General features: G+C 33.1%; 1 protein-coding gene across 1 annotated transcript in view; it reads right to left on the bottom strand.

Moving 5' to 3' along the window:
• Positions 1–4936: 4936 nt before the first annotated feature.
• The window catches only part of NADK2 (NAD kinase 2, mitochondrial), a gene marked incomplete at its 5' end in the record, with an annotated part of 42773 nt that continues 27306 nt past the window's right edge, over positions 4937–20403 (bottom strand). Inside the window, 7 exons of the mRNA XM_008581421.1 lie at positions 4937–5211; positions 7637–7760; positions 10126–10179; positions 10306–10361; positions 16479–16574; positions 18014–18079; positions 20305–20383. Of these exons, the coding sequence (XP_008579643.1) occupies positions 5073–5211; positions 7637–7760; positions 10126–10179; positions 10306–10361; positions 16479–16574; positions 18014–18079; positions 20305–20383 (614 nt within the window). The remainder of the gene's footprint in view (positions 5212–7636; positions 7761–10125; positions 10180–10305; positions 10362–16478; positions 16575–18013; positions 18080–20304; positions 20384–20403) is intronic.

The following is a 20403-nucleotide window of genomic DNA, read 5'->3' as shown; positions in this document are numbered from 1 at the left end:
TACTGGCTTATTATTACATTTGAAGTGCTTCCAAAAGTAATGACTTATTTATAAAACATCTGAATTCAAGTGACTAATGTGATAATCAAGTACTATCAATAAAAGTCAGTTGGTAATACTCTTTACAGACTTGATCAGCTTGTACTGTGTATTTTACTGTCATTCAGAAACCATTTGAAGAGTTTTACCCTGTGCCCAGAGGTCTTCCAGCAATTAAATTCCTTTTGAAACCTGTCCATTCAGATGGTGGAATGGTGATTCTTAATTATCATCCAGTTTTGTTGATTTTTTTACATTATCACTACTATGCCTCATTTTTTTTTTTTTTTTTTTTTTGCTTTTAATGATAAAAAATGTCATATAGAAGCAAAAAGAATATGAACCCCATCATCCACTTTCAACAATCATTAACTCCTGGCCAATCTCACTTTATCCATGATATCAACCATTTTGCCCACCTCCTTCCCCCCAGATTATTCTGAAGCAAAACCCAGACCTATAATTTCATAAATATTTTACTATATAACTCTAAAATATAGAGATTCTCCTGAATTAATTCCGAAGCATTAAATATCAGGATATGTTGAAAATTCCCTAGTTGTCTCAATTATTTTCTTACCTGAGTTTGTTGTGAACAGGCTCCAAACATGGTCCATACCTTGCATTTGATTTGAATGTTTGAGATTTTCTAAGTGTTAATCTTTGGGTCCTCTCCCTTTTTTTTCCCCTTACAATTGGTTTATTGAAGAAACTAGGTCATTTGTCCTGTGTTACATGTTCTGCGTTTTGCCAATGTCATCCCTGGAGAGACACTTAATAGGTTAATCTGTCCCCTATTCCCATAAACTGGTAGTTAGATCTAGCAACAAAAAGTTCTACAGCAAGGGTGATTTTGCAACCCCCAGGCGATATTTGGTAACATCTGAAGACATTTTCGGTTGTCATAAGTAGAGAGGTGTTACTGGCATCTAGCCAGTAGAAACTAAGGATGCTGCTAACCATCCCGTGACACAGGACAGCCCCCCACAACAAAGAATTACCTGGTTCAAAATGTCAGTGGTGCCAGTGTTGAGAAACTCTGCTATAGAGATTTGTATTATCAAGTTCTTTTTTTAGCAAGGAAATAATAAGTAATATTGTGTTCTTCCACTAAGAGGCATATAAAATCATAAAAAGAAAGCCAGATGTTAACAACTTTCTCCTTTTCCATTTGCACTGCTGTCACTTTACCCTCTCTTGGGCCCTTGATTTCTTACTATCCTATATCCTACCCATAAGTTCCAGAGATGAGGGACACTGGCCAGGTGCCATACTTTTTATTTCTGGATAAAGTGCTTGTGTCCCTTCTATTCTGGTGAACTCAAATGCAATTCAACATTTAATGACGATCTACAATGGTGAGCATACGGTGCTTGAACAGCAGCACACGGGAAGGTGAGGAAAGGCAACTAGTCTAGGGACTGGGCAAACTAGAAAGTCACTGGGTACCCTAACCCTGCAATAAGCAAAAAGGCAACCTCCTCTTTCACTAACACACTTCTTACCCTCCCCACCTAGCCAAATACTCCAGGAAATCAAAAAGGTCTCTTCAACAAGAGGCTAATAACTCTTCAAGATTATTGCTTAAAGCCCTAAAAGCCTGTACTAATTTATGGAATTGTTTTGCTTTATTATTTATTTTTTATTGTTTTATTATTTTTGTGTTAGTGACTCTACATATTAAAATGCTGATATTTTGATACTTCTCAAAGTAGATACCAAAATATCTAAATGTACTTTTGAGCATTAAAATCACTATATTTAAGGTATTTCATTTTTAAATAATACTTAAAATATTCCTTCCTATTTTTATTTCTTTAGCTCATTTAGTCAGTGAGTTCTTAAAACTGTGCCGTTAAAGCCCACAAGACTTTAAAACAAAATTCTTTAATGCTGAAACTTAATAAGCCTTCTCACTGACTTATTTTCTAATCTCTCCTGAGTATTTTTAATGTTAAAGTCGAGAATAAACTGCATTTGAAGAAATAATTGAACTAATCTTTAGTTCAGCCGTTCAGCAATATATTTACTCTTATCCCCCTCATGACCACTATATATGTTTATTTTATTTATTATATTATTTAGATGTTACATTATCCCTGGGATCTTTTTGCGCAACTTTCTTCATAGATACTTGTCCTTAAGTATAAAGATGCATAAACTATATTGGTACAATGGAATGGATTAGTGATTTAAATTTTCAGTTTACATTGTTACTTTCACAGCTGAACAATAGATAATATATCCTTAAATTTATATTTGACAACTTTTTCAACCCTAGTGAATATTTTGCAATAAAAATAATTGGCTCTATCTTTCTGCTTATTTAAAAAGTGAATCAATGTAAAGTTTTTGTACATGAAGGTTATCCATTTAGTAAAACATGTAATTGGATTTGATGTACTGGGGTTGTGAATATAAATACATATGGAACATCAAGAATATTAAGTCGAAATTATTTGAAGAGTCAGGTAAGTACTGCGTTGGACTGAGTGTCCCTCCAAAACTTGACCCCCAATATGACAGTGTTAAGAGGGTGGGAAATCCTATCATGGTGACTGAAAGGTAGGGCCTTGAAGAGGTGATTAGATTGTAGGACCATGCTATAGTGAATGGATTAATAATGGTGGTCAGGGGTGTGATTCTGAAAGCTTTAAAAAGAGTGCATAAGGAACTATCTTGCCTTCTCTGCTCCGCCATTTTCTGCAATTTGAGACCCCTGGGGCACTGTCACCACCACTAAGACCCTCACTAGATATGTTTCCTGCACTGTAGACTTCCCAGCCTCCAAAAGTATAAGCAATTTTGTTTTCTTACAAAGTACCCAATTCTGTGTATCTTGTTATAAGCAACAGAAATGGACTAATACATTTACCCTCTGATTAAAATAACAAATCATTCTGTGCCAACTATTAGCAGTAAGTGAAGTAAACAGGGCACTGAATATACATAGCAGTGGGGAAAAAGACTTTTGACACACAAGATTTTGGGAAAACTTGGTTTGCAAATAATGACCCATAAGAGTTAAGGAAACAAAATGAAGTATAAGAGAGAACAATGATTTAATTTTATTCACATATAGTTGCCATTAAAAGGTTAACTCAGTCATAAAAACAATTTTGCTATTCTAACATCTTCTGCCTCTCATCTCTCACAAGTAAATCCCACCACAAAATAGAAATGTTAGAAGTCACATCACAGATGGGGCACATTAAGTATTTTTAAGCCTTTTAAAATATGGCTTATGAACAGTTTTACACAACACGTTACCTATGAATATGTTACATATTAACAGATGTATGGTAGCATTTTGACAATCAGATTTCCTTGACATATTAAGGATGGAGCTTGCATTTTTTTCAAGAAGGTATTTTAGATCTGTTAGGGGAGTTTCTATAGTGTGAAATTTTATTTCTTTGTAAAATGATATTACATGTATCATTTAAAAAAAAAATCAAACTAGAAACTAGATCCAGCTCTGGGAAAACACTAATTTTATTTGCTTTCTATCTGATCCATCACATAAACTCTTTGCTATCAGTATTTATGCAGATACACTTAACAAAGATAAAAAGATTCTTCTGGATATACATCAAAACTTAGATTACCTCTGTACACTAACATTTATAAACAAATCTGATAATAATATATTAAATGTTGGCAAAACTAAGAGCACCCAATTTGACTATATGAGTATATCCTAGCTTTCACAGAATCTACTTCTGAGTTCACTAGGCTCAAATTCTAAAAGGATAGTCTGTTTCATTCATCAATGTATACTGAGCACCTGACAGATTAGTACATGGCACAGAGTAGATGTCCAATAAATACTTGTCAGTGATTGAAAAAAATTTTCACCAGCAAGTGAAAAAATGGCATGAGAATACCAAGTGTTTCATTATGCAGCAACAGGATCTTTTTGGTGAAAATTCTAGGGTTACTTACTATTAGTAGATCAAGAATTTGATAAAAATAATTTCCTCTAAAAATAAATTCTCATAATGAGGAAAAAGGAAAACTATAATTTATCCTATAAAGCTAACTATGTAAAACAGAATATTAGCTAAGTGAAAATCACCACAATACCAAGTAAGGCAATTCCAAAACTACCGTGTTTCACATATTTACTAAAGAATCCATTCTCTTTCTGGCAATACTAATACTAGATGAAAATATTTTTTAAATATTTTACCAGATTCCCAAAAGAACATGTCTAATCAATTCACTTCATCCTTTTAGTAACTGAATCCATGTTAGAGAATTTTAAAGATGGAAGAAACCTATTAGACTCAAATCACTTTTAAAAAATTGTCTGAACTAAAATAGCTACTGGATAATTTATACATTTGTAACAACAGCATCATGATTTTTTCCCAATATATATTATTTCACCTAGCATTGTTGAAATTAACCAAAACGAAAGTGTAAACATTCATTTTGGTGACTGTTTGAAATTTTTAAATCAATAAAGTGTCCTAACATTGTCCTGAAATTAGAAAATTCTTAGTACATATAAAAACACATTCACCTATTTCAATTAGGTCAATGTCAGGATTTATCAAAATTGTCCATCATCATCATCATCAAAATCTTTTTTTAAAAATCTTGATTTTTACGTACTATAAAAAATATGCATTAATCATATGTGTTTGGTTTGACCAATTGCACAAAGTTAGAAAGAAAGGGAAGGAAAAAACACTTTTACAGTTAAATTTCAAATCCTAAACATTTAATCCTTTATTTCAGCCTGCCTCTCTAGATTTAAAAATATATCAGCACTCTAGGTTATCAATTGTAAGTTATATAGAAATTTCACTGGTATCAATTCTAATCAGTTTAGTCCATCCATTTTCTTACACAGTGCACATCTTTATTTCTATCAGAATCGAACAGAATACAAATCTCGCCTTCTTTGTCACCTTTGAGCCCAAAGGCAACCAGTTTCAACAATAACCAAAAAATGTTGCTTTATGGTTGGTAGTCTGTTTTTGCAGTAAAAATAGTAATCCAAATTTCACATCTGAAGAAATCCTTCACTGCTCTAGAAGCACAGTTCGAAGCTCATCTTCTTTATTGATCATCATTGAAGCAATTGCTCCATCATTAAACTCAAAAGAAGTTCCTCCATCCACAACCATACATGCGTCCCAACAACGAGAACGAACACAAACCCTAAGCAGAAGAAAATATCTCATTAGATATTAACAGTTTTCTTAACTCTAAATAATAGTGTATTTAAAACCCTAAATTTTTATCTAAACTAGCAGATCATTTGGCCTTGATTTTAAAAACCAAGTTACTCTTTGGTATGAGAGAATTAGTGACTGTAAATATATGGGTTATATTATCAAAGTCTCAAAATTTAAATGTTCAGGATAGCACCATTCACTCACACATTTATCAGTAAACAAGTGCAGACTTGATGGAACTCATAGGCTGTTTTCATATGACTGAATGTTGTTATTATCATTACAAGAATTTTAAGTATTGAGCAAGAGTGTTTCATGTAAAATATTTACTTAAGTATAACACATACACAGAAGAGGCACAAATTTTTAATGAACAGCTCAGTGAACACTTGTGTGATTATCACCCAAACCAGGAATCACGTGTTAATCAAGCTCACCAGAAGCTCCCTTACTGCCCTCTCCCAGTCGCTACCCCTTCTCCCTCCTTCCCAAGTATGCCCACTATCCTAATTCCTATCACCATAGTGTAATAGCTTTGTCTGTTCTTGAACTTCATATAAATGGAAAAATACAATATATACACTGGTGTCTGACTTCTTTTGCTCAATAGTATGTTTGTGAAATTCACCCATGTTCTTACACGTAGTAACTGATTTGTTTTCATCACTGTATGAAAACACTTCCATTGTACGAAAATACAAAATTTACATCTCTCTTCTATTCACAGACATTTGGTTTTCTGGCTCTTGGGAGTGGTGCTGCTATGAATATTCTTGAATGTTTCTTTGGTGAATACATTTCTGTTGGATATATACCTGAGAGGAGAATTATCAGGTCACCTGTGTTCACATTTGGTAGGTAACTGCCTAACAATTTTCCAAACCTATATATTCCTAACAGTAGTGTATAAAAGTTCCAGTTGCTCCTCTTTACCAACAACTGGTGTTTTAGCCATTCTGGTGGTTGTACATAGCATTGATTATATAGTTTTAATGCGTGTTTCCCAAATGAACGACAAGGTCGAGCACCTTTCTCACATGCTTATTGGCCATTTGGATATCTCCTTTTGTGGAATTCCTAGAACTTTTGGCCACTTTTTAATTGGGTTGCCGCCTGCTTTTTTCTTATTGATCTGTAGGAATTTTTATATACTATATATGCTGGCTATGAGCCCACTGCTGGATATAGGTCCTGCAAACATTTTTCTCACTCTGTAGCTTGCCTTTTTCTTTCTTAATGGTGTCTTTTGATTACCTGAAGTTCTTAATTCCCATATAGTTTAATTTATCAATCTTTTCTTTAGTTGTTAAAGTGTCTTTTATGACAAGTTTAAGAAATCTTTTCCAACTGCCAAAGTCACAAAGCTATTCTATTAACATTAGCTAAAACTTAAATATAAGAAGTATATATTTTTAACAAGTCTTTGTAGTCTCACCCAAATTGAGCATAGATTTTTTGATTAATCAAAACTAACTCTCAAATGAGTAAGTGAATTTTAAAATGAGTTTCCTTTCTAGTGTCTTACCTGGGGGGGAAAAATTATATATTCATTAAAAGAAAATATGTACACTATCAGCTGCAATTTGTAATGAAACTGTTCTTTGTTTGCTATGACATAGACGACATTTTCTCATAATTATGGTAGGTTTTCTTGTTAATTTGGAAAACTGGGCAACCTTTACAAAATAAGAAATTTTATTAATTTTTTTATATCCTCCCCCTCAAAAAAAAAAAAGCTGAAGCAGAATCAATTGATGTGAGTAGAGGGGGGTGTTCATTTTTAGGGAAAAGCTGAAAGACATGAATGCTACTCTAAAGGTTTATTCTGTGCAACTTAGATTTTATATGAATTTTTATCCTGCTTTTATTCCAAAGCTTATGAAAAAGAAGTTGCTAGAATAGTTTTTTTTTAAAATGATCAATTTCATTTTATTATGTCTTGATACATAGGACAAACAACAAATCAACATCACCCAATTAAATAACTATACCCCTTCTAGTCGCTTAAATTTTAGTTTTCTCGGGCCGGCCCGGTGGCGCACTGCTACAGTGCGCTGCTTGGGAGCGCAGCGGCGCTCCCACCAAGGGTTCGGATCCCACATACAGACCGGTTCCCGCTCACTGGCTGAGCGAGGGGCGGGTGCAGCACCGAGGGTTGCGGTCCGTTGCCGGACACGAAAAAGGGAAAAAAAAAAAATTTTTTTTAGTTTTCTCTAAAATGGCACAATATAAAAAAAAGTTTCATGTTGACCAGGTTAGCATGATACCTAGTTAGTTCCACGGGTTCTGTTTTTCCTGCCAGACTAAGTTTAAATGAGTGAATTTAATGAAGTTGAATACTCTTAATACCAACTGTGCTCTATAATGGATGAAAGGGATGAAAACAGTCAAGTCACTAGGATGCTTACTTTGAGGAGAAACAGCGCTGACGACTGCTTGAGAAAACTCTGTTTGCTATTGGTTCTCGAATACTAAAAAGTATTTTTGGTTCTTCTGGACTGTAGAGCAGTGATTCGTTATATTCATTTGTTACTAAAAAGAAAAAAAAAATTAGCATGTTCAAAAAAAGATGGTTACTTCTGAGAAGTGCAAAACAAAAGTAGACACTATCCCCAACTTAAAAGCAGTCTATTGCAAAGGTCTGTTTGGGAGAAAGTTTCTTGGAACTCACAACACATATTCCACTTAAAAAAAAAAATCCTTATAAGTGAGGATTAGGTTCCACAATTAGCCCACAAAAGCATACATCACCCACAATATAGCAGAAATAGGTAAAGCTGGGAAAAAAGAAAAAAACACTAACTCAAAACAAAGCTAGTCATTAAAAATAGAGGAATTAGTTGGACACACTCAAAATTGGAACTCAAGTTGTCATATTCCCCTGCCAAGTACTTTCCAAAATACCACGTCAAAGAATTCATAACTATAAGTAAATAGTCTTGATGTAAAATGCAGTCTCAAACAATGACAGGGAGTATGCTTTCTCCAATAAAACTTCCATCACTCAAGATATTTTTAGAAATCTTTGGGACCTGCTTTCTATCTAACCAAGAGATACATAACAGTTGGCATGCAAAGCACAAATTGGTTAAAGACAACTGTACAAAGAAATCAGGCTTGAAAGAAAGTTTAGTTGAGCAACACATCAAAAAAATTACCAGACTGTCAGATAATCTACCTTATTTTTTGGAAGTCTCATTTAAATTATTAGGCTCTTTTTAAAAAACCCAAGTTTACCTATAAAAATAAAAATTTTCCTCCCTGCGAACACATCACAAAATACGTGCTAGCTCTGAAGGAAACTTCAAAAGAGTAGTTCTAAAATGTAACAGTGATTGCACCACTGGGATTCACTACTTCTGATGATAGTCAAATCTTCAAAGGAAAAACATTCATTCAGTAATGCTCTGATATGTTTATTAAGAGAAAAATATCAATCACTACATTGTGTATATACCCTTAATTTATATAGCTGACATAAATTTGTTTTATATATGTTTTACGTTAAACTATATAATTAAGAATCAATTACTATACGAGGGTACTCCAAAATGTTCATAGAAAAACTAAATGAAAAAACAATATGAATCCTTTCATGAAATTTTTGAAGACCGCTTGTATGTACCTAATTTTCCTTTCTTTGATACAGATTTAATGTTAGTGCTAATTCATAACCCAGATCAACATAATCTTTTAGGTCTCAAATTGAGAAGAGAGGTGAGTTCATTTTAGACAGCTGAAAGGGACTTCAGAGATTTAGTCTTCTTTTCAAACCATCTCCCCAAAGGAAGTTTTATATGGAGATCCAATACATAATAAAGATAAAATAAACTGACGCTGTTAATAAACTTTATCAAGTTCAAATGTATTGCTAACTCACTTCAAAGGCAACCAGTAAGAATAAGGCTGCTCTGATAACTCTCAAATTCAAGTGTCCGTGTTTATGAATGACAGCGGCAGTCTTACATGTGTTAATATCCACTTTGTGTCTATATTTTGTTTTGGTTATGAATGTTGAGAAAATTCTTACACAGGTAGGTAGATGTAACTATAAACAAGTTTAGGCTTTTTTGTTTGTTCGAGCAATTGACCTCGAAATTTTAGGATACTCATCAATTAAACAGATACAGCACGGAAAGCTTTGATTTGAGATCTGTATAAGAACGATCCTGGTAGATGTGTGGACTTCAGTGTGTTAAAATCTGATACGCAAATCAAATGAATGTGTTTTTCAATTTAAGAATTTAAAACTTTTTAAAAATAAAATTTAAAGAATACATTTGAAAAACTCTTAAGCACCAGCAGGATGATTTATTTCAACCCCCTTTTTACAGCTGAGGAAGTAGAGAAGTGGAGGGTCATAGTCTTGCTCACAGTTTCACAGCGAGCGACTGTTTGATCTGGGACTGGAACCCAGGTCTTCAAATTTCTTGATCCTTGCTCCAACAGTGCTATTTCTCTTAAAATAATCCTGAAGGGTAAAACTAGATAGGAGAAGGTTAAAGAGAACGTTTGAGTGAATGTGAAAATAAGCGTTCACAGCTCAAGTGAATTCCATCTCATTCAAAAGACATGGATAACACACCAAACTTAGGTATGCATTTCCTATTTGCAAGACATAGATTTTTCTATGTTTTCCTCTCTCTCAGGACATGTTTGTAGTAAGGGTTATATTTTCATGGTTGACAAAAATAACAATATAAAATTCTGCCTTTAAACTTCATATTGTTTAAATATATTTAAGAGGATATTATATTTAAGAGCATGTTTGAGTCAGAAAAATTACTCTGCTAATTAAACAACTATACTTCATAATATCATTCTAAAAATTGATTAAACATTAAAAATCTAAAAAACTGAATTAAACTGTTAGTGATTAATATCACTTGTCACTGACCTTTTTCTACCAATTCCCTGTTCAAGGGAAGACTCAAATTTCCTTGTCGCTTTGCTATTGAAAGAGAAAAGGGGGAAAGTATCTCGATTAGGTATTTTATATCATATACTAACAAATATATAAGAATACATATACATTATATAGTATACTATAACATATAATAGCTATTTTGGTACTCACCAATATTTAAAACATCTTCCACAGCCTGAGTTGCAACCCTATTAATATTGAATGACCTAGAAACAAAAACCACATAATTCTTTCTTGTATTAATTCTAAAAACATGCTAAATATGAAAAGAAATAACCTACTTAATATATAAAGAACTCTTAGAAATTATTATAACATTTTATAAATAAACACAGCTAAAAACTGATAAAGTTTTTATCATGGGCATGGGCATAGGGAAAGTAGTATTCTTAAACACTGATAGGAATGTAGAAGCTGAAGTTGGAGAGCATTTATGCACTATCAGAATTTAAAATGAAGATATTCTTCAATCTAATAATTTATCCTAAAATATACTTCTACATATAATGCACAAAGAAATGTACAAGAATATTTACTAAGCATTACTTATAACAGCAGAACTCATATATATTCATAGGAAGCTAGTTAAATAAATTACATTATAGCTATTCATTATATTAAAAAGAACAGAACTATATGTGCTGATGGAAGAATAACCAAAATGTTAAAAAACAAAAGGCATTATATAGTGTATATATTATTTCCATGTTTTGTTTAAAAAAAAAAAAAAACTTCATATTTATGGCAGCTTTATCCAGAAATCAGTACTAAAGGTATGAAATGAAATGAACACTAGTTTTACTTTTTAACATATGTAAGTATTTCTTTAAATTATAGCTTCCTTGAAGGCAAGAAATCTTTTACATGTATGATGTCTTGTTTAACCACTTGAAAAACAAACTTTATCACAAACATGAATAACTTTTTAAAACAGCTCTGTCCTGGGGTCTATAAAGATCATTAAGGAAAGGTTTTTAAAAAAAAAAAAAATTCTTACAGATAATTTAGAATTCTTCTACTACCTTATAACTCTTCTTACATGGTCTCAATAGATAATGACAATATAATGAGTCAACAAAACTCTAAACCTAAATCATTGGCTCAACTTTTTTGAGGATGGGGAGTAAGAGATATTTCCTATACCCTTATAACCCTATACCCTTCATGTCTGGAGAAATGAGAAAACATTTTGGACATTCTTTTAAGTAAAATGCAGATACACAAAACTTTACACTAAAAATTTAAGGTCAGTCACAGAACAAACCCCTTTGCTAAAAAATCTAAAATCTGACCCTTGCCAATGCAATTTTTCACCATTATCTGCCCCCAATTTCACATTCCAACACCACCAAGCTCATTTCTGCCTCTGTACCTTTGTTCACACTTACTATGTGGGGCAAAATACCTTTAAATTTCCTGACTTCCTTATTGTTTAGTATGAGGTTCACATTACTATCTAATTAGTATTACTGTTACACACTACAAAACATAAGGCACTTAGGACACTACCTGGCTCATGGCAAGAACTCAACATTGAATGGAAATGTCAAAAGCAAGGAGTATGTATGAGTTATATTCTAATTTCTCTGAGCATCCTTGTTATTGGATGTGGACTGTTTAGGGATTCTCCTTATTTTAAGTCTAAAAGTCATATAAAAGTAAGCTTCATTAATTATGGTTCTATGAAATTAAAATATGTAGTTGAAGGGCAAAAGATTTTAGTGACTAATATCTTCTTATAGTAAAGACAATTTAAAAGAACAGAAGTCTTATAAGAATTTGCTATAATAGTCCTAAAACTATCACTTATTAGGGATACCACAAACCTACCTCAACTAAGACTTCTACATTGGAGTTAGACTAAGATTAATAACCTCCTCTTGTTGTAACCTGGATCTCAGCCAATTCACTCTACCTTTAGTTAAAGTTTACATTCTATATCCAAGATAACTATATACCTAAGCAGGTGTTAGCTAGCAACATGACAACTTTGTTCTTAGGTCTATAACCTTCACCATTCCAAGAGTTGCCATTTGAAATCAGACATAACCTCTACTGAAGACAACCAACCAAATTGGAAGACAACTGAGTATCATTTCTTCATCAGCTACTAAAACCCTGTCTTCTAAAAAGAATCTCCTCATCCTTAATTAGGTCTGGTAGAGCACAATGTATGGAGGAGGAGTACTGGGAACAGTTTCTTAAGAAACAACAACAGTTTCTTAAGAAACATCTCCCAGAACATATGGAGATTCCACTCAACAGTACTTCTCCCACTGTGTGGAGTAAATCATGTTCCACACTGGGCAAAGGGCCAAGATGATAATGGAACAGTTCAGAGACACTTGCTATGCTACAGAACTCCTATATCCTATCTCCTGTGGAAGAATTTTTGGAAATGCAAAGATGGGATAGTCATTCCCCAACCCTAATTTTTTCCTGGACACATAATTAAGCTATATTTTCTAGCTCCTCTTGCTAAAGTTCTAGCTAAAGGAATCAAAGTTGAGGTGATGAGCAACATTTCTAGGACTGGCTCACAAGCCTCCCATGGGTATCCTCCTTGCTCTTCCTTCTTCTGTGTGTCTTGACATAAATGAGCACAGCGACCTTAGGAGCTATGTTTAAAAAATGGCAGAGCCACATGATAGAAGGAGCCTGGATCCCTGAATAACCACTTGGAGGAGAGCCACCTGCCAATCAGGAACAACCACTTCTGACTTTATGAGAACAAGAAATAAACTTCTATTGTATTAAGCCACTGAGATTGGGGGGTACATCTGTTACAACAGCTAGCTAACCCTAAGTTATACATTTCTACGTTTCATATTCAAAGCAAAAACTGAGAAGGTCACCTAAGAAAACAAACTTTTATGTCTCTGTATAAAGAATTAAGAGAAGAAGCGAAACAAGAAATAGACTATCCTAATCTTTTCTTTCCAGTGACTCTTCAGAGATCTATAGTTTGAAATCTAAAATTTAAATCCTGACTTCACCATTTATTAGCCACATGGTATGGGCAAGTCAATTAACTTCTGAGACTTTTTATAACCTATTAATGAAAATAAAATCACCTACCTCCACAGTATTTGTGAGAATTTAAATAAGATAATATAATTAGCTTGGAACAAAAGAAAACGCTGACAAATGGTAGTATGATAAAATAAAAATTATCAACATATAGAAATATATAGCTTTCCCCTAGCCCTCTGTTTCCTAGGCTTCTTGTGTCTCCCCACACTTTCTGAAGAGAAAAGGACAAAAGATGAATGAGAAATACAATCACAGCAAAAGAATCATCAATTATGGGGGGGAGGGGACAGAACATGATAGAAGGAAGCAAGCTGCATAGAACTCAGTAGAGAAGAAACTGAGTAACCAAGATAACAGGGATAGGATCTAGTTAGTGAGAGAGAGTTCTATATTAGAGCACAGGAGATAATAAGAGACCTTAAAAAGCAACATAGAGAAGGCTGAAATTCTAATGTAAGCCACACTTATTCAAATGCAACATCAACACAAGACTCAAATAAAGAGTGCGTGAGGAGATAGGCAGGGAATAGTTTAAAAACATTATAGTGGCTGTTATTCTTCATGCTGTTCTCATTATTAAAAATCTGAAAATAATTTTCTGATAAATTAAAAGTCTGAAAATTAAATAATTCTGATAATTCTTCAATATAACCTAGTGATTCATCTTTCAACTATGTGACCTCTGTAGTCCTCTCCCTCTCCATTAAAAGTGAACCTTCCCTTGTGAACCAGCACACCAGCACAAGCAATAATGACACAATGAAAAGAGAATTAGTTTTGCAGTCAAGCACACTTGTGCTTGTATCCAGCTTCTGACATTAGTTGTGTGACTTTGGCCTCAATATTTACCTTTGCCAAGCCACAACTTCTTTATAAAATGGCCATACTACTACTTTCTTTCAGGATTTCTATAAGGATTGATGTATAAAAATATTACCTAGCACAGTACAAAGTAGCAGGAGCTAAACAACTGATAGCTTGTATTATAATGCATAAAATAAAAACTTACAGAATCACAGAAGTTCAGAAGATAAAGTAATTTTATTATTTTATCTGTTCCATTTTCCTCATTTTGCAGATAAGGAAACTTGTACATGGTTGCAGCTAGTTAGTGGTTTAGCCAGGTCTCTTAACTCTCAAGCCAGTATTCTTTTCAAAGTACATTTTGACCACTTTTATGGATGAGAATACTGGGAAAAGAAAAGCGAAAGAATCTGGGAAACTATTTCTAATCCTCATTCCAGTTTTCAACAAGTAGCATACCATGTTTAGTAGAAAAGATGCTGTCATTATAAATAAAAGTTGTTAACTAATGTTTCAATTTAATCTATGAGATAGTACAAAATAATTTTTAGCAAATTAGATGATTACATTTATTTTTTCAAACAATTATTGGAAAAGTCATTTTAGAAATGTAATTGTTCCTCTCACTGGCCCGCAGGAAAATGAGATATTAACCTATCTTTTTAAATGATACTTATTTTTTCCAAATGATTACTTATTTGTCTAAAACTAAGACTTTTTTAAAAGATGTAAAGTTATTGAATACTTATAAATGAAATGACATAATGTCTGAAAATTACTTCAAAGTAAAATGGAACAAAACGAAGTAGGTAGGGGTACAGAGGGCATGAGTTGATAATTACTGAAACTGGCTAATGGGTACATGGCAATTCATTACACTGTTTTATCTACTCTTGTATATATTTAAAATTTTCCACAATAAAAAATTTAAAACATCATGCTGAAAAAGTAAGCAGTAAAACTCTAAACCATCCAAACTTAAAATCACAATTTGATAAGCACAGTTTGTTATATTTGTGAGCATTTAGTAATTTTTTCAAAAAATATCTGAATGAATATGTATTAGGTACTGTGGGTATGCACACAAAAATTCAAGAAGAAAAAAAAAATACACTAGTCACCATCCCAAATCTCTCAAGTTGCTCAAACTAGCTGGATATTAGCATATTAAATAACTAATAATGTGATATGTGCTATAATATTGCTAAAAGAAAAGGTGCTGGGGAAGGACAAAAAAGGGATTAATTCATTGTGCTTATGAAAGGAACTGAGTGTTAATGAAGATTTCCTAAAAAGAATAACATTTGAAGACTGGACGTTTCAGCCAGTAGATGGAAAGTGGACTGTTCAGGCATTCAAAGCAGGAAGAAGTCACACTGTGCAAAAACAAAAAGCCAAGAGAGAACAAGGCGTGTGCTGAGAATTGCAAGCAGCCTGTGGTATCTCCAGTGTGCTGATGGGTAGGGGTAAGGATATGGGCAAAAATAAGGCCAGTAAGGTACCTAAGGTTATGGTTTAAAGGGCCTTAAATGACAGAGGTCAATGAAAGTTTTAAAGCAGATAAGAAATACAGTCAGATTTATCTACATTTTAGAAATATTACGCTGTTGGTAGTGTGGATTACAGCCTGAAGAATAAAAAATGAGAAACAAAGAATATTCTCTAAAAAGATGGGGCTTGGACCAAAGAAGCAGCAGTAGAAACTGAAAAAGTTGGACAAAGACTTCACAAGTGAAATTAACGTGATTTAGAGGCTGGGATGTGTGGAGGGGAGAAAGAGAAATGGAAAGACTCAAAAGTAAGAACAAGGTTTGGAGAAGTAATGTTTGTCTCTACAGTATGGAGTCCAGGTAAATACTGGTGGTATTAAGCAATACAGAAACACAGAAAGAAAAACTAAAGACAATAAATTAAGTTTTGAACATGTTGAATTTGAAACACAATATCCTATCTAGTAGCTAATTTTAGAATATGAGTTTATACAAAGGAGAGAATACAGCTACAGATATGTTTGCACCTACATGTATATACTAAGAATCACAAGAAACTACCCAGAGGGAGGTTATAAACAAGATAGAGGATGCCCCAGGTTATCTCTAGTTAGGCCTTAATGCACAAACCTCCATCCTATTTTGTGTATTGTACTTTTAATTCATTTCTTTACTCTTGTTTAAAATATCCTTCGCTTTTAAAAAACTGCATAGTCCCAAGAACTAATTCTTATTTCCTTTTTTTCTTTATAAACCTAATTCAGCAGTAGGCTCCATAACGACCAAATAATGACCAAACCCCGGCTATAACTGTAATCCAAAAGTCAAGTCAGGACTACTAGATCCAATCAATGAGAGAAGCAGAAACAGGGCCATCCTGGTAACACCAGGCTACCTCTTGCATACTATAGGCCTTAGATGCATCAATATATCAAATAAATTATGTTACTTAAAGTATTTCACAAAAGTTGATAAGCAATATCCCAAGTTACTCACCAGGCCTTTGATCCTGTTCCAGTACACAAATTGAGCCCTGAACTCTTCTGTTTTTCCCACGGACCATCATCAACTGAAATCTCATAGTAGGAAGCCCTACGAATTGAGAATATAAAACTGTGTTTGCTGAGCTATGGTTCACAGTAAATAAGACAAACATAGTGTTTCTCAGAACTGACAACTGAAATCTCATAGTAGGAAGCCCTACGAATTGAGAATATAAAACTGTGTTTGCTGAGCTTATGGTTCACAGTAAATAAGACAAACATAGTGTTTCTCAGAACTGATGAAATCCAAGTCAGCTTGACCAAGACATATCTAACTTAGTAGGCACACATATCATGGAACTAATTCCAATATTGATTAAGTAAGAAAGTTACGGGAAAAAAAAAAACAGCTTCTGCATGTCTGTATGCCTTTCTGGTCTATATGCTCCTTTCTATCCGTCCTTTAATATTTCAGATAAGGGCTTCTTGTAAATTTTTAGCTAGCATTGCTGCTACTGCTCTTATAGAATCTAACATATACAAAACCTCATTTCAGAATTTAAAAAAAAAATACCATTCTTAGGTGAGTTTCATTCTTGGTAGCTAGTGCGTGATATATCTAAATCTGTATCTAATTCTTTGAGTTCCTGCTAAACTCTTATTTCTTAAGTTATATCCTAATATACCTTTTGAATTGGCAGTAAACTAACAGAGATAAGATAATAAAGCTCTAAAGAAAATTATCAACCAATACTGGACTAGTAGTCAAAGTAGGACTCAAACTAGAACTGTAATTTCTTAAGAGATTTACATTTCTTAGAATATTTAATAAGTATGAAATCAAATGGGTTTTCTGACACTAGCAAAAATGACACTATTTTTTAACTTCATGAATATGAAAATTATTTGTAACTAATCAAAGAAATTTTGAAATATATAAAAGCCTATTTTGTAAACCCTATTTTAAAATAACAGTGCCACACTGATCAACACTAGATTATTTTTTCTCCAGCAAATAAAAAAGTTAAAATAAACCTTTAATAAAATACAGTTTTCAAAATAACAATTATTGATATGCTTGCAAGTACTAACAGTCTATGAATAATTTATTGCTTATTCTAACTCCATTTCTCCCTGCATGGTTTTACATGATAGAACTCCATTTTTTTCTCTGTAGTCAGTATTCCTTCTAAAAATAAAAGATAGCAAGCCTAATATTCACATTTAATCTACTCCATAGCTTTGTTATGCCTTCCCAAAAAATGCACACTAGGAGCCTAGTATGTACAGACAAGCCAGCCAAATCCACAGAAATGGCTATTACTGTGACAGAATCAGGTAGAAACAAAAGAGATTAGAGGTAAGTGGGAATAGGAAGAAGAGCAGCAGAGATAGGAAGGAAGAAAAGTATAGTCAGGTGAGAGATGCTGAGCTCAAAACAATGAGCAAATTTAGTGTCATTCTCACATGCAAGTTTATAAGATTAGTTAATTCACAGGATTTTTGTTTCAGGGAAATTATTTTTTTTAAGGCAGCAATAAAACTCACAGTCCCTTTAGAGTGGGTATACTTCTTCTTAAATTGTCCACTGCTACAGCCCAAGAATAAGACATTCTAGGTTAGAACAAATAGAAGAAAAGAAAAAAAAATTGGGCTTTTAAAATGTTCTTAAATCTAAGAACATTATAAATGAGGCAGGAATAATATTGCTGCACTTCATATTTTCCAAGCAAAGTACTTGTCTTGTTTTCAGAGTATAGTTAAGCCTCAATATAGGATCTGGAATCAGAAACACTAGGTATAAAAATTTTGATGCTAGCTAACTACGTGACCATGGGCACATTATTTGAACTTTCCAAATCTCAATTTTTTCACTGATAAATGTAACTACCTTTCTCATAAGGTTGCTATGAGCATTAAATGAGATAACATACACAACATACACACAATGCCTGACACATAGCAGGTATTTAATACATGTTCGTTTCCTTTCTTCCTAAGGGTCTACCTCATAGAATCTTTAAAAATAAGTTATTATACCTCTAAACTGTTTTCAATAGCATCAGAAGCCAACCTTCTGCATCCGTACCTTAGTAAAGATATAAGGTGGGGCATCACAGAACACAAAAAGCAGCAGCATCAGACATTATTAAGGAGATAAACCAACCAGACTACTACTGCCAAAGGAAATAAAAGCATTCAATCTAAAATCCTCTCATGGGGATTTCACTGACTCCCCAAAAGTCCATCAACTAAGTCCATCCGGTTTTCCTTATAAGTTATTTAATTTTTTAGTAAGTACAAATTATAAATCAACACTAGTAGAAGCTCTCAGCAGTTAACCACCCAATCTTTAAAATATGCAAATAATAAAATAAGCCATTAAATGGCTTGCCTAGAGTAAGCAAAAACTCAGATGCAAAACATTTTTACCTTTGTCATCTATTTAATTTAATGTAGACTTTCTCCTACCTCATTTAAAGTTGTTGCTCTCTTCTCTGTCTTATGTCTTTACCAATAATGACTAGATTATATCACTAAATAGAGTTACATTTTCTCCCTTCTCTTCTATCACATAATAGTATCTATTATTCATCTCCATATTGCTTCAAACAAGTTATTTTCAATATTACCTGAGTTGAGTCACTGTCTAGAATGAGGATATCTTTTTTAGTTAAGACAAATTTTTCTCACCATAATTAAACTTCTTATGGAAAGATATTACTTGCAACAAACAATTTCAGAATTTATGCAACTTGCAGTAAACTAGAGAACCAACTACATGGTTTTCAAAAGGTCATATAGTTCTGGTAGCAGGAAATTGGGACATACAACTCATCTCTAATTTCCACCCCTAATTTATTTACATCTACAAAAATAAGAAGTAAGTCAAGTTCTAAAGTACTACCAAGAGTTAAATTAACTTTTACATTATGGTAGTTATCTTATTGCTGGTAACTATGTTGCACAAAAAAGCTTTGCAAAAAACTTTTGTTGACAATTTAAACCTAAGTTATATTCAAGGCCCACAAAATAGATTTTATCAGTAATAAAACATATACTACATTTTAATACTCCTAGTGAGGAACTGTATTAACCTTACTTAATCTTTGCTAACAATGGTTATAATCTTGAACCGTCAATGCATCTGGCCTTTCAATGTTAAACTAAAAAGGACACATCATTACCTATGTAGCATTCCTGTCAAAAATGCCTAGTCTGAATCTTATCGGGCAGATTAAAAAAAAAAAAAGAAAATCATACAAATCTAAAATTAGGCATATTCTGCAAACCAATTGTATTAGACCACTCAAAAATATTAACATAACAAAAGACAAAACAGGTGGGGCTAAGGAGCTGTTCTTAATTAATTATAAAGGGCTATGACAGCCAAATACAATGTGTGATCCTTAACTGGATCCTGGGTAAAAACAAGCAAACAAAAAAATCAGTTTTAAAGGACACTAAGTTGGTGGGATAATTTTAATATAGACTCACTATAAAAGTTTTATATCAATTGCAAATGTATGCCTAGTATAACACTCTCTTAAACATTTATAAAGCACCTATATAGTAGATTACAAGCTATGGAAAGCAGTACAGTAAAGACACTTGAATAACTTTGTTTAACCTAGGGTTTCACAAACCTTTTTGGTCACATAAAGTTCTTTCCCCTTAATGTGTATTAATGTATATGAAGGTTTGAGAAATATTTCATTAATTAATTTCTATTACTTCTACAATATTATTTATAAATCCCAGCCAGGTTGTAGAAATTTAATATCAAAAAAGTAATAAAATATTAAATTCCATACTCAAGATAATAGGTTTAAAAGTACCTGGAAGATAGACTCTCCCCAATGAAGACTTCATTTAGTGCCCTCACTGGCAAAAGTTGCGGTCCTGAAGCCTCAGACTCTGCGGGGGGGGGGGGGGGA

The sequence above is a fragment of the Galeopterus variegatus genome, unplaced genomic scaffold (assembly GCF_000696425.1).
Source record: "Galeopterus variegatus unplaced genomic scaffold, G_variegatus-3.0.2 Scaffold2351, whole genome shotgun sequence".
In the NCBI taxonomy this organism is placed as follows: Eukaryota; Metazoa; Chordata; class Mammalia; order Dermoptera; family Cynocephalidae; genus Galeopterus; species Galeopterus variegatus.
Note: the sequence above shows the minus strand (reverse complement) of the source record. Positions and strands in the feature narration are given on the sequence as shown.